Source organism: Lutra lutra, chromosome 4 (assembly GCF_902655055.1).
Source record: "Lutra lutra chromosome 4, mLutLut1.2, whole genome shotgun sequence".
Lineage (NCBI taxonomy): Eukaryota > Metazoa > Chordata > Mammalia > Carnivora > Mustelidae > Lutra > Lutra lutra.
Window position 1 is genome coordinate 155,242,326 of NC_062281.1, and position 15,313 is coordinate 155,257,638.

The 15,313-nt window shown below is 39.7% G+C and overlaps 1 protein-coding gene across 2 annotated transcripts in view; it reads right to left on the minus strand.

Moving 5' to 3' along the window:
* ZYG11B (zyg-11 family member B, cell cycle regulator) overlaps positions 1–15,313 on the minus strand; it is a 94,065-nt gene that overhangs the window by 47,206 nt on the left and 31,546 nt on the right. For both annotated transcript variants that reach the window (XR_007126616.1, XM_047725801.1), the window contains exons 3-4: positions 11,802–12,556; positions 393–533 (exon numbers count right to left, since the gene is read on the minus strand). Coding sequence is in view for 1 of the 2 variants with exons in the window: in XM_047725801.1 (XP_047581757.1) it covers positions 393–533; positions 11,802–12,556 (896 nt within the window). In the remaining variant the exon portion in view is untranslated. The remainder of the gene's footprint in view (positions 1–392; positions 534–11,801; positions 12,557–15,313) is intronic.

The window sequence follows — 15,313 nt, forward strand, 5'->3', positions numbered from 1 at the left end:
CAGGTGCTTAAAAGTGCATGGGAAGGTGCCTTATGGAATACCAATATTATTTATCTTTAAAAAGTCTATATGGAAGCAATACAATGCAGTGTTGTGATTCCAGTCATATACTTTCATTTTCTACTGCAGATGGTGAAAAACATCACAGTGGTCACTGGTTTTAGGTAGTTAAATATTAAGTGGAAGGTATTTAACTTCAATAACACTATGCAACTATCTTCTCTCTCATTTATGGCTAACAACTGAAATCATACATCCTCAAACCCATTACCAAAAAAAAAAAAAAAAAATCAAAGACTAAATGCAAATTTTCACCGATTTTCTTCACAAAGCCATCATCTGTATCCACGGAGATAATTTCAAAGTTTTCATATCCAGTTTCTTAATCTTACCTTTAAAATTTCTGGCTTTGTTTTTTCCATTACATGAGTCAGGCTAAAAAGGTGAAATAGAGCTTCCCGGACAAAGAATGCCCGTTCGCTGTACCGCTTCAATGCTTCTGCAATCTGAGTTTCATTGGCTTCTCCAGACACCTTTGAACATAGCCATAAGATTAGCTTTTAGGATTTCTTCAACCCTCTAACTTTCTCTAGCCAAACATCATTTGTATAGATGGAATCTGGTATAGCTATGTAAGTCTTGAAACAAATGCAAATGACTACTTTTCAACCCACTCAGAAGAGTCATCCTATGAAGGTGTACATATGCTAAAGAGATGTATGTTAGATAGGCTTAGACCCTACGATAAGCCGATGGTTAACATTCTCTATACTGCACCTAAAGTAAATCTTAAGTAAATCTGTCTCTTAAGGTAATTCCTTAATTTCCCTTAACTCATGTTAAAGCTACACTTTTCCCCTGATCTTTCAATAAGCCAAGCTCTTTCCCAGCAAAAGGCCATTATATATATATAACTTGCTTACTGAAATCTTCCTTTCTTTGACTAATTTCTACTCATCCTTCTCATCCTTTCCTATTCAAGTTAAATGACACTTCTTTGGAGAGCCCTTCCCTGACCCACCAATCTAAATCAGGTCCCCATGAAACATCTCCTTCATAACCATTACCATAATCCCTCCATTCAACTGACCCATTCACCACTGTATCCCAATAATTAGCATTATGTATGGTTCAGAATAAGTGCTCAATAAGTATTCATCAAATAACTGTGTTAATTAATTCCCCCAGATTTATCTAGCTCCCATTCAGCACCAAGAGATTCTGTTCAAGGGCATCTGGTTGGCTCAGTTGGGTTAAAGCCTCTGTCTTCAGCTCAGGTAATGATCCCAGGGTTCTGGGATTGAGCCCCACATTGAGCCCCGCATTGGGCTCTCTGCTCAGCGGGGAGCCTGCTTCCCCCATCTCTCTCTCTGCGTGCCTCTCTGCCCACTTATGATCTCTGTCAAATAAATAAAATCTTTAAAAAAAGAAAAAAAATAGAGCATGAGACTCTTGAGATTGTGAGTTTAAGCCTCATATTGGGTGTAGTATTTAATTTTTTTTAAAGATTTTATTTATTTGAGAGAGAGATAAAGAGAGTGTGTGCTCCTACACGAGCACAAGTTGGGAGGGGAGGGACAGAGGGAGAGGGAGAAGGAGACTTCCCTTTGAGCTGGAAGACTGATGTGGGGCTCGATCCTAGGACACTGGGTTATGACCTGAGCCAAAGGCAGCCGCTTAACAACCAAATGATCCACCTAGGCACCCCTGGGTGTAGTGTTTACTTAAAAGTAAATAAACAGATAGATAAACAGATAGATAGATTCTGTTCAAAATTAGGTCTAAGGAATGCCCCATTTATATAGATTCATACATATATCTTAAACTGTGGTTCACACAGTATTGAGTAACCAAATGCATATAATGGAAAGTGACTTTTTATAAAAGTATTCCAACTGAAAAGTGAAAAATAAATGATTGGAATATCACCACTGATCCCCAATGAATTAATGGAACTAGTGTCAACAACCACTAACATCATAGAAAAATGAAACAAAACAAAACAAAACCATATATTATATACTTCCTTACTGAAAGAACACAATACCTAAGACTCCTGCCCAAGGGATCAAACTTGAGTCTGATTAAGCCTCCAAATCTAGCTACTAATTTGCAAAAAAATACAACAACACAGAAATAGGCACCATGAGTATACAGTCAGGAATATCCAGGGGCCCCTGGCTGGCTCAGCTGGTAGAGCATGCCACTCTTGATCTCGGGATTGTAAGTTCAAGCTCCACACTGGGTGTAGAGATGACTTTAATAATAATGATAATGATGATATTATTTAATATAATTATTATTATTAATAAAGAATATCCAGACTGGGGCGCCTGGGTGGCTCAGTGGGTTAAGCCGCTGCCTTCGGCTCAGGTCATGATCTCAGGGTCCTGGGATCGAGTCCCGCATCGGGCTCTCTGCTCAGCAGGAAGCCTGCTTCCTCCTCTCTCTCTCTGCTTGCCTCTCTGTCTACTTGCGATCTCTCTCTGTCAAATAAATAAATAAATAAAATCTTAAAAAAAAAAAAAAAGAATATCCAGACTGAGACAAAGTCTACAAGTCCAAAAGGTTGGATCTTTTAACAGACAAATTATAAGGAAAAGAAAGGAAGGGAGAAGGAATCTGTAAAATAAAGGTATTCAAAAGACATATAATTTTGTTTTTTTTTTTAGTTTTTTTTTTTTTTTTAAGATTTTATTTATTTGTCAGGGTGGAGGTGGGGAGAGCGAGCCAGCGAGCACACACACAGGGAGAGCAGCAGGCAGAAGAAGAAGCAGGCTCCCTGCTGAGCAAGGAGCCCAATATAGAACCCAATCCCAGGACCCTGGGATCATGAACTGAGCCAAAGGCAGACTCTTAACTGACTGAGCCACCCAGATATCCCTCAAAGACATATAATTTTAAAAAATGAACAAGATTAACTAAATGCCTAGAGATAAACAGGTCATAAAACTATTAAAAATAAGGATATTTTTTTTTTTTAAGATTTTATATTTATTTGACAGAGAGAGACACAGCGAGAGAGGGAACAGAGCCGGGGGAGTGGGAAAGGGAGAAGCAAGCTTCCCGCCGAGCAGGGAGCCTGAGGTGGGACTCGATCCTAGGACCCTGGGATCATGACCCAAGCGGAAGTCAGATGCCCAATGACTGAGCCACTCAGGTGCCCCGATATTATTATTATTAAAGATAGAATAGAGGTTACTTTTATGGAGAAGGAGAGAGCTATGATCAAGATGGGGCACAGAGAAACTTCAGGGTAGCTGAAAGTTCTATTTATTAACCTGAGTAATGGCTTCAAGTGTGTTCACTTTATTTGTATTTCTTTTCTTTGCAGGGGCGGGGGGGAGACTGAAGAAGAGGGAGAAAGTCTTAAGCAGGCTCCACACCTGGACAGAGCCCAACATAGGACTCGATCTCACAACCCTGAGATCATGACCTGAGCAGAAATCAAGTCATATGTTTAACCAACTGAGCCACCAAGGTGCCCCCCTTATTTGCACTTTTTCTTCCTTCCTTCCTTCTTTTCTTTCTCTCTCTCTCTCTCTTCCTTCCTTCCTTCCTTCCTTTATGAGGAGAGAGAGAGTGTGTGTGCAAGAACAAGCAGCAGAGACAGAAGAAGAAGCAAACTCCCTGCTGAGCAGGGAGCCTGATGCAGGGCTCCATCCCAGGACCCTGGGACCATGACCCAAGCCAAAGGCAGATGCCCAAATGACGAGTCACCCAGGCACCCCCACACTTCTTAAGCTACACATTTGTTCTTTATGATCTTGGCACCTGTCTTATCTATAAGAAGGTTAAAAAAAAAAAAAAAAAAAAAAAAAAAAAAAACCTGTCCTTCAGAGTTATAATCTCTTTAAATTGGAAGACTCAGACTACAGTACACATCTGTGCCAATGGACACAAGAGCACATATTAAGTAAGCATTTGTAAGACTGTAGAAACAACAATGGAAGTTTCTTTTTTAAAATAAATATGCGGGGCGCCTGGGTGGCTCAGTGGGTTGAGCCGCTGCCTTCGGCTCAGGTCATGATCTCTGGGTTCTGGGATCGAGTCCGGCATTGGGCTCTCTGCTCAGCAGGGAGCCTGCTTCCCTCTCTCTCTCTCTGCCTGCCTCTCCGTCTACTTGTGATCTCTGTCTGTCAAATAAATAAATAAAAATCTTTAAAATAAATAAATAAATAAAATAAAATAAAATAAATATGTATTTTTAACGAATCTGTGACCATTCTTGTGTTTCTCCTCACTCAAACAGCAAACCCACGCCATCCCTGTAACAGCTTAAAGAGCTGAGTGGGGCAAAGGCACCTGGTAGTGCTAGTTGTATGGCTGTCCAAGGACCAGGTCTGTCCATCTACCATGAAGACAACTCTGTGCTCAGAGAAGCCAGCCCTGAAATGCTGTGCTCTCAAGCAGACACCCCACAACCAAGACTAGATGACAGTCATTTTTACGTTACACATCACACTAACTGGGCGCTGCCTGGTTGTCAGAAAAACAATAGTTGTCACTTGGACTGTAAAGCACCTTCTCTCTCTGAGGGCAGAACAATGAAGTTTCTTTACAAATGCCTTTTTTTTTTTTAAGATTATTTATTTATTTATTTGACAGAGAGAGAGATCACAAGGAGGCAGAGAGGGAGGAGGAAGCAGGTTCTCTGCTGAGCAGAGAGCCCGATGCGGGGCTTGATCCCAGGACCCTGAGATCATGACCTGAGCCAAAGGCAGCGGCTCAACCCGCTGAGCCACCCAGGCGCCCCTACAAATGCTTTTTAAACTATGTGAAGTAGGGGCACGTGGGTGGCTTAGTCAGTTAAGGGTCTGACTTTTCATTTGGCTAGGTCATGATCTCAGGGTCTTGAGATCGAGCCCTATGTGGGGCTCCTTGCTCAGGGCAGAGTCTGCTTGAGATTCCCCTTTCCTCCCCCTCTGCTCCTCCATCTGCTCTCACGCTCTCTAATAAAGGTAAATAAGCAAAATCTTAAAAAAAAAAAAAAAAAAAAGAACTGTGAAATATACTACATGCATATTGGTCTTGATTATGTATTCATATATGTAAGTGGTTATTGAATAATAAAAATTTTCCAGGTGTTCAATTCTTTTTGAATTATCCTGAACTTTTTCTTAGATTTTTCTTAGATTTTTAAAGACACTGAAATACTATGTAAAATAAAAAAGGTTATAAGAGGGAATATGTTTAATGATTTTATCAGTAAGACTTTATTTACCTGTACTTGGTTGATTCAATTGCTTTATAACGTCTACATGAAATACAGCCTCAAGTTATCTTTGAATGTAACTTTAAAGAACTTTTGTTACTGGAATGTTAAATATTTTAAACGAATTTCATTGCATGTATGTTTTATTCAGCGATCAATACTTCTCTAGCCAGTGATAAACCCTCATGTCAAGTAGTCTGACTCCTCAAACTACAAGCATCTTCAGTTCAACCAATTTCATATACTAGATGCTAAAAAATCAAGTTATCTATATGTAACAATTTAAAATAGAGATTGGGCACCTGGGTGGCCCAGTCAGTTAAGAATCCAACTCATGGTTTTGGCTTAGGTCATGATCTTGGGGTCATGAGATCATGCCCTGTGTCAGGCTCCATGCTCAGGGAGTCTGCTTAAGACTCTCTCTCCCAGGGGCCCCTGGGTGGTTCAGTGGGTAAAGCCTCTGCCTTTGGCTCAGGTCATGATCCCAGGGTCCTGGGATCGAGCCCCACATTGGGCTCTCTGCTTGGCAGGAAGCCTGCCTCCCCCGACTCCTCTGTCTGCCTCTCTGCCTACTTGTGATTTCTGTCAAATAAATAAATAAAATCTTAAAAAAAAAAAAAAAAAAAAAAAAAGACTCTCTCTCCTGGGCTCCTGAGTGGCTCAGTCTGCCTTTGGCTCAGATCATGATACCAGGGTCCTGGGATCAAGCCCTGCATTGTGCTCCCTGCTTGGAGGGAAGTCTGCTTCTCCCTCTCCCCCTGCTTGTGTTTCCTCTCTTGCTGTCTTTTTCTCTATCAAATAAATGAATAAAATCTTAAAAAAAAAAAAAAAAAAAACTCTCTCTCCCTCTCCTTCTGCCCCCTCGCCTTTCTCTTTCTCTCAAATAAATAAATCTGTAAAAATTTTTAAAAAATAAAATAGAGGGGCACTTGGGTGGCTCACTCAGTTAAGTGCCTGCCTTCAGCTCAGGTCATGATCCCAGAGTCCTGGGATTGAACCCTGCATTGGGCTCCCTGCTCTGTGGGGAGTCTGCTTCTCCCTCACCTTCTGCCTGTGCTCTGCCTGCTTGTGCTCTCTCTCTCTCTCTCTCTGTGTCAAATAAATAAATAAATAAATAAATAAATAAAATCTTTGAAAATGCCCATAACCACTAAATTAAGCCTTGTAAATATTTAATATACAGAGTAAAACTAAAATTTATATTCTAAGGAAAACTTTTTTTTTTTTTTTTAAGATTTTATTTATTTGTCAGAGAGAGAGGGAGAGAGAGCGAGCACAGACAGACAGAATGGCAGGCAGAGGCAGAGGGAGAAGCAGGCTCCCTGCTGAGCAAGGAGCCCGATGCGGGACTCGATCCCAGGACGCTAGGATCATGACCTGAGCCGAAGGCAGCTGCTTAACCAACTGAGCCACCCAGGTGTCCCTAAGGAAAACTTTTCTTACAGCACTCCGTATATAACTCTATTAAAGCATCTGTCACACTGAATTAAACCTATTTTTAAATTTATCTGTCTCCTCTCCACTAGACTAGAATTCCTTGATTGCAAGGGCACGAATTCAGATGTCTTTAAAAAGTACTTAGTAGGGCGCCTGGGTGGCTCAGTGGGTTAAGCCTCTGCCTTCGGCTCAGGTCATGATCTCAGGGTCCTGGGATCGAGTCCCGCATCGGGTTCTCTGCTCGGCAGAGATCCTGCTTCCCTCTCTCTCTCTCTCTCTGCCTGCCTCTCCATCTGCTTGTGATCTCTCTCTGTCAAATAAATAAATAAAATCTTAAAAAAAAAAAAAGTACTTAGTAAATGTTCTTTGAAATCAACTCTTCTGCCTTTGAAAACTTTATATGGATCTTCACTGGGTATTGATTATTGCCGTTCAATATAGGAGTCTTAGTTCAAGGAAGAAGTACAGCATATAGATTTAAAGACCAAGAAATGGAACTCTCCAATATTTAGAGACCTGGGAGATGAGAAAGAACCAATAAAGGAAATCAACCACAGTAGTAAGAGAAGTTTGAAAAAAAGACAAGAGTGATACCTAGGAAGCTAAGTAAAAATGAGAACTAATATTGGGTTTAGCACATTTCTAGTGATTCTTAGGAACTAGGAACCACAGCTTACTGTATAACCCCAAAGTCTGGGAATGAAATGGCCAACGAATCCTAGATGCAGAAAAATGGATGGTTCAGAAAACTGATGGTAAGAGAAGAGCAAATTGGATGAGGAAACAATGACAGAAATTCTGTATTAAGAAAACCCTCTGTGTTGGGACTAGAAATTGAGGGGAAAGTAAAGAACTAAGATTCTTAAACAGAGACAATGAGATGTAGTGGAAAGGACACATGCTTTGGAATCAAAATAGTCCAAGATACAAAGGCAGACTCCAGTATCAGTCGGCTATCACCCTTAAAGCCATTCCCTCTCACTGAGGGCAATAATACCTCTCTTGCAGAGTCAAGAGATTGAACTAAGTAATAACACATGAAAGTGCAAAAAACAAACTACTTGTTCTTATAACCACCCTTCAGAGTACCATATAGTGCCTAATAAGGAATACTGGGGAGTCACAGTGTCTCTATTTCTTGCATTCCTTAGTGTGGCCTAAAAAAACAAGGTATGTAATGCCAAAAAGTCAACCTCAACTAGTTTACTTTTTAAAGATTTATTTATTTATTTATTTATTTGGACTGGGGGTGGGGGGTGGGCAGGGCAGAGGGAGAGCGGAAGAGAAACCTAAGCAGACTGCACCAACCACAGAGCCCGACACGGAGGTTGGAGTTGTGGGGTTGATCTCACAACCCTGAGATCACAACCTGAACCCAAACCAAGAGTCAGATGCTTAATTGACTATGCCACCCAGGTGCCCCCTCAACTAATTTAAAGCATCACAACACTAAGACAATCATTTCAGACAAGTTTTTCAACAACTTGGCTGAACTGGACAATTTTTAAAAAGGAGATGTGGCAATCCCAGCTCTCCTCCCTTAACATGACTTATTACCAGATCTCAAATCAGTAAATAATTTAAAAGGAACATTAATTTTTATATATAGGTGAACAAAGGGGAAAGTTCCAATGATCTCTTTTTGAGTTTGTGTTTTGTTCTGAGTAATCTCTACACCTAACATGGGGCTTGACCTCATACCCCAAGATTGAGTCCCATGCTCTTCCAATTGAGCCAGTAAGGTGCCCCCCAACGATCTTTTTCTAAAATAAATAAATAAATAAAATTACTTTGAAACAATGATTCTCAATATTGGCTGAATACTGTAATCACCTAAGGAGCTTTAGAAAATACTGATTCCTGAGTCCTACCTCCCTGTGGCTCTGATTTAATTGTTCAAGCTCCACAAGTGATTTCTTTTAATTAAAAATTTTTTTCCAGGGGCGCCTGGGTGGCTCAGTGGGTTAAAGCCGCTGCCTTCGGCTCAGGTCATGATCCCAGGGTCGTGGGATCGAGCCCCGCATCGGGCTCTCTGCTCAGCGGGGAGCCTGCTTCCCTTCCTCTCTCTCTCTGCCTGCCTCTCTGCCTACTTGTGATCTCTGTCTGTCAAATAAATAAATAAAATCTTTAAAAAAAAAAAAATTTTTTTTTCCAGGGGTGTGTGGTTGGCTCAGTTGGTACAGAATGTAATTTTTTTTTTTTTTTTTTTTTTTGGTGGGGCAGGGAGAAAAAAAGGGTGGAGGAAAGAGGGTTAGAGAGAGAATCCCGACCAGGCTCCATGACCAGTGGAGAACCCCACATGAGTCTGGATCCTACAACCCAGAGATCATGACCTGAGCTGAAATCAAGAGCTTAACCTACTGAGCCACCCAGGTGCCCTTAGAGCATGTGACTCTTGATTCTGGGGTGGTGAGTTTGAGCCCCAAGTTGGGTACAGAGATTACCTAAAATAAAATCTTTAAAGTAAGTAAGTAAATAAATCATTTCCCCCAGCTTTATCAAAGATATTACTGACATATATCATCGTGTAAGTTTAAGGTATCTATCATGATGATTTGATACATGTATATATTGGGAAATGATTACCATGATAAGGTTGATTAACATAAACATCATTTCACATAATTACATCCCAGGTGATTTTAACTGTAGGGCAGGGTGAGAATCACTACTTTAATGTTTATATAGGAGGAAAATAGATAATGATACCAAATAAAGTAGGTGTTTCATATGGTCAAGATTTCAAAGTAATAACAGCTCCGTTTGTGAAATCAAACTTGTTTTACAGAGGCATTATAAAATACAGATGTCCTACTAGCCTCAATTTTATAAGTCAGGCTAATTCACTGGAGGGTCGTCTGTTGGTTGTAAGAAGAAACCAGCAAAAACTGTACTGCTCTGGGATCATACCTATTACATCTTTGCCTTGAAAATATTACTTAGCTTAACATACCAGGGACACATTCCTTTCATCCTTTAGGATGCTCACCTCTTCTGGGAAATTCTCCCTCAACTCCCAGCCCACAGGGGATTTCTTCCCCTTTTAATTTTTAGAATCCTTTACTATTAGACCAATTTGTTTGGCAGTTAAGTAACATTACAATAGTAATTTACATTTTTATATTTCCTTCATCAAAAAACCCTGTGTTAAAAATCTGTCTTGTTCCATAACAAATTGTTAAGTAAGTTCCTCATACTTCTTATTGCCGTGCACCTGGCTTATGTGACCTTTCCAAGTCTGACCCTGGTGCCTGCCTACTTTTCCAGTCTCATCTCATTGCTCTGTGACTTTCTACTTTTGAGCTCTAGCCACAGTGGCCTTTCCTTCAATTCCTTGGATGTACCATGCTCCATTCTACCACACATATTTTGCATTAATTATTCTCATTGCCGGGAATGTTCTCTACCAAGCTATTCACCCTTAAGATCTCCACTCATTCATTAATTCTTCAGAGAAGCCTTAAATTAAGTCAAGTCTCTCTGTTAAACATTTTCATATATAATACTGTATTATCTTCTAGATTTTAGCACAGTATAAAGCATATATACAGCATGTATATATGATATACATAAGTATATATATATATATATAAATGTATATGTGTGTATGTATATTTAAAGCACACATATACTGTTAGCACATGGCATTTGATTACTTGATTCCCTCACTAAATTACAAGCTCCATGAGGGCAAAATCGTGCCTGTTTGCCCTCACCATCAAATCCCCATACCCCGCATGGTGACCAGTACACACAGGCACTTGGTAAAATATTGAATGGATAAAAAAGAATAATTCAAAATCATTTTCTACATTCTATTTTTTAAGGCCTAAATTTACAAATACCTAAGAACTGAGATGTTTATATTTACAACTAAACTTTCCTTCTCCTTTTTTGAGTCTGTCATGATTACTCAAAAAAGATACCTTGCCTTTTGGGTCACAATATCCACTTTCAGGCCATCCCTGACTCTGCTCCAGGTAGGATCAAAGGATGCTTCTGCTTAAGTAGTGTAGGTAGTAGGTGGAAAAATGGGGCTCTGGAATTAGATGTAAATCCAAATGTTGGTTCTAACTAACTGTAAATCATATAATTTCTGAGTCTATGGTTCTCATCTATAAAATGGGGCTAATACCTATCAATGTAAGGCATCTAGAGGATACAGTGTAAATTAGGAAAATAGTAGTTTTCCTTAAACTTGCCACAATTCTATCCTTCAAGGTATGACTCAGATACCATCTTTTCCATCAAGCCCCAAATTCTCCAGCTGGAAGAAACTTCTTCTACTCTTTTACAGCAATTACACTGATCTTTGGCTTTATAGCTATTTATGATTGTATCATCACCAAGACTAAGCTCCTTAGAAGCAGATCCTATATCTTTTTTATATTTGAATCCGAAGTACCAAGCAGATGAATTTAAACCATTAGGCATGAAAAACCTTAAGAAAAGCAAAATTATGCCATTTCTATGGTAAAGATCTCCTTGGAGAACTTAACTTCCCAATGGATATCAATTCAAGAAGGAGTATCCTTAGTTTTTTTAAAGTGACCAATTAGAAATGGTATGTTACAGTGGTTCAAAATATCTATTACCATCATAAGAACTATATTTATCCAAGGCCTACTACATGACTAGCACTTTACATATATAATTACTAACCTTTAGAAGAAATTGTTAGACAGAATATCTGTTTTGTAAATAAAGAAATGGAAACCCAAAAAGTTATATCATCTCTTGGTCTGGGTCATGAAGCAAGCAGGCTAGGATTTTAACTGGGACTCTGACTTGAAAGCAAAGCCTTTCCACTATACAATGCCATCTTTCACAGACATGTTCCATATATTGTTAGACATTCATCTTAATGGAACCTTATGCAGCTAAGACATTGGTCAGCCTGACAAAATAATACATTTTAAAAGTCTAACCTTTAGGGGCCCCTGGGTGGCTCAGTGGGTTGAAGCCTCTGCCTTCGGCTCAGGTCACGGTCCCGGGGTTCTGGGATCAAGCCCCGCATTGGGCTCTCTGCTCAGCAGGGAGCCTGCTTCCCCCTCTCTCTCTGTCTGCCTCTCTGCCTACTTGTGATCTCTGTCTGTCAAATAAATAAATAAAATCTTTAAAAAAAAAAAGAAAAAAAAAAAAGTCTAACCTTTAAATGTCCTTCACCGGTAAGGAATTCAGAGTAACCTGCATCAGTGGCCAGCAAACCTACAAACTGCATGCTGGGCCGTTGTTGTATAAAGGCTTCAACAGCTTTATCTGTCACATGCTTCCTCCCAGAAACATCCAGGGAGACAAGGTTGGGTAGGATGTCTTTTTGTTCTAATAAGCGAAGAGCTATGTCTGATGTAAACTGTTTATCATCTGAAATGTCAAGATGATTCAGATGTTTTAGTTCCCGCACAACATCCAGTATCTGGGTAGTTGTCATTTTTAAACACTTCAAGTGGTGCATGGTTAGAGACTTGAGTCGGTCTTTGCAGGCCAGCAAAGCTGTGATGTCTGTGATTGAGGTGTTAGAAATATCCAGGCTCTCTAATCTTGGCAATGAGGCAACCTCAGCGAGGTCTTCATTGTAAAAGAGAACATTGGTGATGCTTAACGCTCGAAGGCCAGAAAGCCTGCTGAAGCACCGCTCGTAAGGATCTTCGAGGGAAAGAGTTAACGAGTTCAGCACTAGGCACTGGAGATTTTGCTGGATCCATTTGTTACTGCCAAGCCCACTGATGATGTCTGTAATCGTGATGTCTGCATTCACACCTGTAGCATCAAGTTCCACTAACTTGTGATGGCAGAAGGCTTTCCGGAAAGCAACAGCAGAGATCTTGGCTTTGCGAATGCAAGCACGCTTTAAGCGCATCTGGTTGCCCCTGAAAATACCTACAGTTCCATCATTCAGTAGACCTGGAAAAAAAACAAGCAACACTTCAATCTCAAAAAATAATTAAAGAATAGCTAAAATTTCCAGCATACTTACATTTCCAAAGCACACCCATGTAACAATATTTCATTTAATATACATAACAATTCCATGGGGTAAGAATATTATGATTACAACTTAGAGATGAATACACTAGGGTGAGAAAAGTGGCTTTCCAAGGTCACAGAGCTAGCAAATGACTGTGGTAGATCTTACAGATATTCACTAACATCTGGTTCTACTTGCCTTCCTGGACATGTAGACAGCTACATTTCCCATCCTACCCTTGGAATTAGATGGGGCTATGTGCCTAGTTTTGACCAATGGCCTATAGGCTGAAGCACCTGAGAGCCAGTACACGATTTCCCATGCTATCTTTTCCCGCTATGACAAATGAGAAATCTTCAAGTTCTAGACAGAACAGATTTCTGAAAGTGGAGCCTCCATCAGCTTGGATCCAAGAGTGACCATGGAGCACAACCCTCCACGGATTTGCAGCATTTATGTACCATGAGTGAGGTAAAACAAACTTTATGTTAAGCTATTGAATCTGAGGAATTGTTACCAATACATTATTACTAGTCTATCCTTCAATTTCACTATAATACATTATTATACACACAAACATACATACATACATGCATACATATATGATCTTTGAATGAATAAAAAAGAGTAATATATGTGTGTATGTGTGTGTGTATATATATATACACACATATATTTAGCACATGCTTATCTACAAATCATTCAGATCACTGGCTAGATCTGAAATCTTATTAAAAGGATCTAGAGGTTAGGGGCACCTGGGTGGCTCAGCCATTAAGAGTCTGCCTTTGGCTCAAGTCATGATCCCGGGGTCCTGGGACAGAGCCCCGCATCTGGCTCCTTGCTCAGCAGGAAGCCTGCTTCTCCCTCTCTCACTCCCCCTGCTTGTATTTCCTCTCTCTCTGCCAAATAAATACAAAATAAAATCTTAAAAAAAAAAAAAAAAAAAAAAAGGACCTAGGGTATAGTCAACTCTCTGTCAGATTAAATTCAAATAAAGTGGATACAGGAACCTCTTAAAGTCCCTTAGAGATCTACGTGACTAGCAATTAACAGTGCCAGAAGTATATGATGCTTTGGAACCACATCAATCTCAACAATATCATCTATCAATTAAACAACATCTCCTGTGAAAGTAACAGGCATGCCAATAAAAGATAGCCTAAGAACAGTCCAGGGTGAGTGTACAGTTGGGACCAGGTAAATAAATAGCCTGGAGTCAAGGGAAGAACTCTAAGTGGCACCTCAGTAGACTCATACTAAACAGATTCATACAGCTTGGGCTAAAGATGCAGCTAAGGGTCACCTTTGTATTAGAACTAAAGTATTTTTTTAAAGGGAACACTGCTTTCCAGTGGATTTTGCAGACTTATTTATGGTTAAAAAGTTAAAAATCAAGAAAAACCTTTACCTGTCACAGTGGACAAAAATGACTACATATTAAGAACTCCATTATTCTAGTGCTATACTGTCCAAACCAGTAGCCACCAGCCACACACAGCTATTGAGCACTTGAAATGCAGATAGTCCAAACTGAGCTTTGCTGTAAGTGTAAAATATACATCAGATCTTGAAGATTTAGTAAAAATATATATATATAAAATATCTCATTAATAACTTTCATATTGACTACATGTTAAAATGGTATTTTGGATGTACTGACTTGAATAAAATTATGAATTAGTTTCACCTTTTTCTACTTTTAAAATGTGGCCACTAGTAAACTTAAAATGATCTACATGGGGGTGCCTGGGTGACTCAGCTCAGCTCTGCCTTCAGCTCAGATCATGATCCCTGGGTCCTGGGATTGAGCCCTGTGTTGGGCTCCCTGCTCAGTGGGGGGCCTGCTTCTCCCTCACCTACTCCCCCTGCTTGTGCTCTTTCTCTCCCTCTCTCTGTCAAATAAATAAAATTAAAATAAATAAATAAATAAATTACATATGTGCCTCACAGTTGTGGCTCATGTTTTATTTCTCTTAGGCAGTGCAGTTCTAGAGACAGTGTTTTAAACTACCAGAATTCTATTTCAGGGGAGTAAATTTCATAGTAAGGTTCCAGCCATTGAGCAGTTATTAAACAATCACTATATGTCAAACACTACCAAATGTGTATACAAAGAAAATTAAGCTATGCCCGTATACTCAAAGAATTCAAAATTCCATGGAGTGAAAGCGTTAAACAATGTAACAAAATGAGATCTATGGTATATGAGAGTCAAGTACAAAGTACCATGGAAACAAAGAAAAGCAAGCAACCCATCATTCCTGAAGACCTAGAAAGATTCAACAGAAGAGGTAATCTTTGAGTAAGTCGTTCAAAGATGAAGGAAAAATTCAAGGAGGGAGAAAGAAGGTGAGGGGTATTAAAGGAAGACTAAATAAAGTTTTAGCGCATACATATATCAAATCGATTATGTTGTACACCTGAAACTAATATATTATATGTCAATTTTATCTGAATTTAAAAAAAAAATTTTTTTTAAGATTTTATTTATTTATTTGACAGACAGAGATTACAAGTAGGCAGAGAGGCAGGCAGAGAGAGGAGGAAGCAGGCTCCCTGCTGAGCAGAGAGCCCGATGTGGGGCTCGATCCCAGGACTCTGAGATCATGACCTGAGCTGAAGGCAGAGGCTTTAACCCACTGAGCCACCCAGGCGCCCCAATTTTATCTCAATTTTTAAAATGCCTCCCA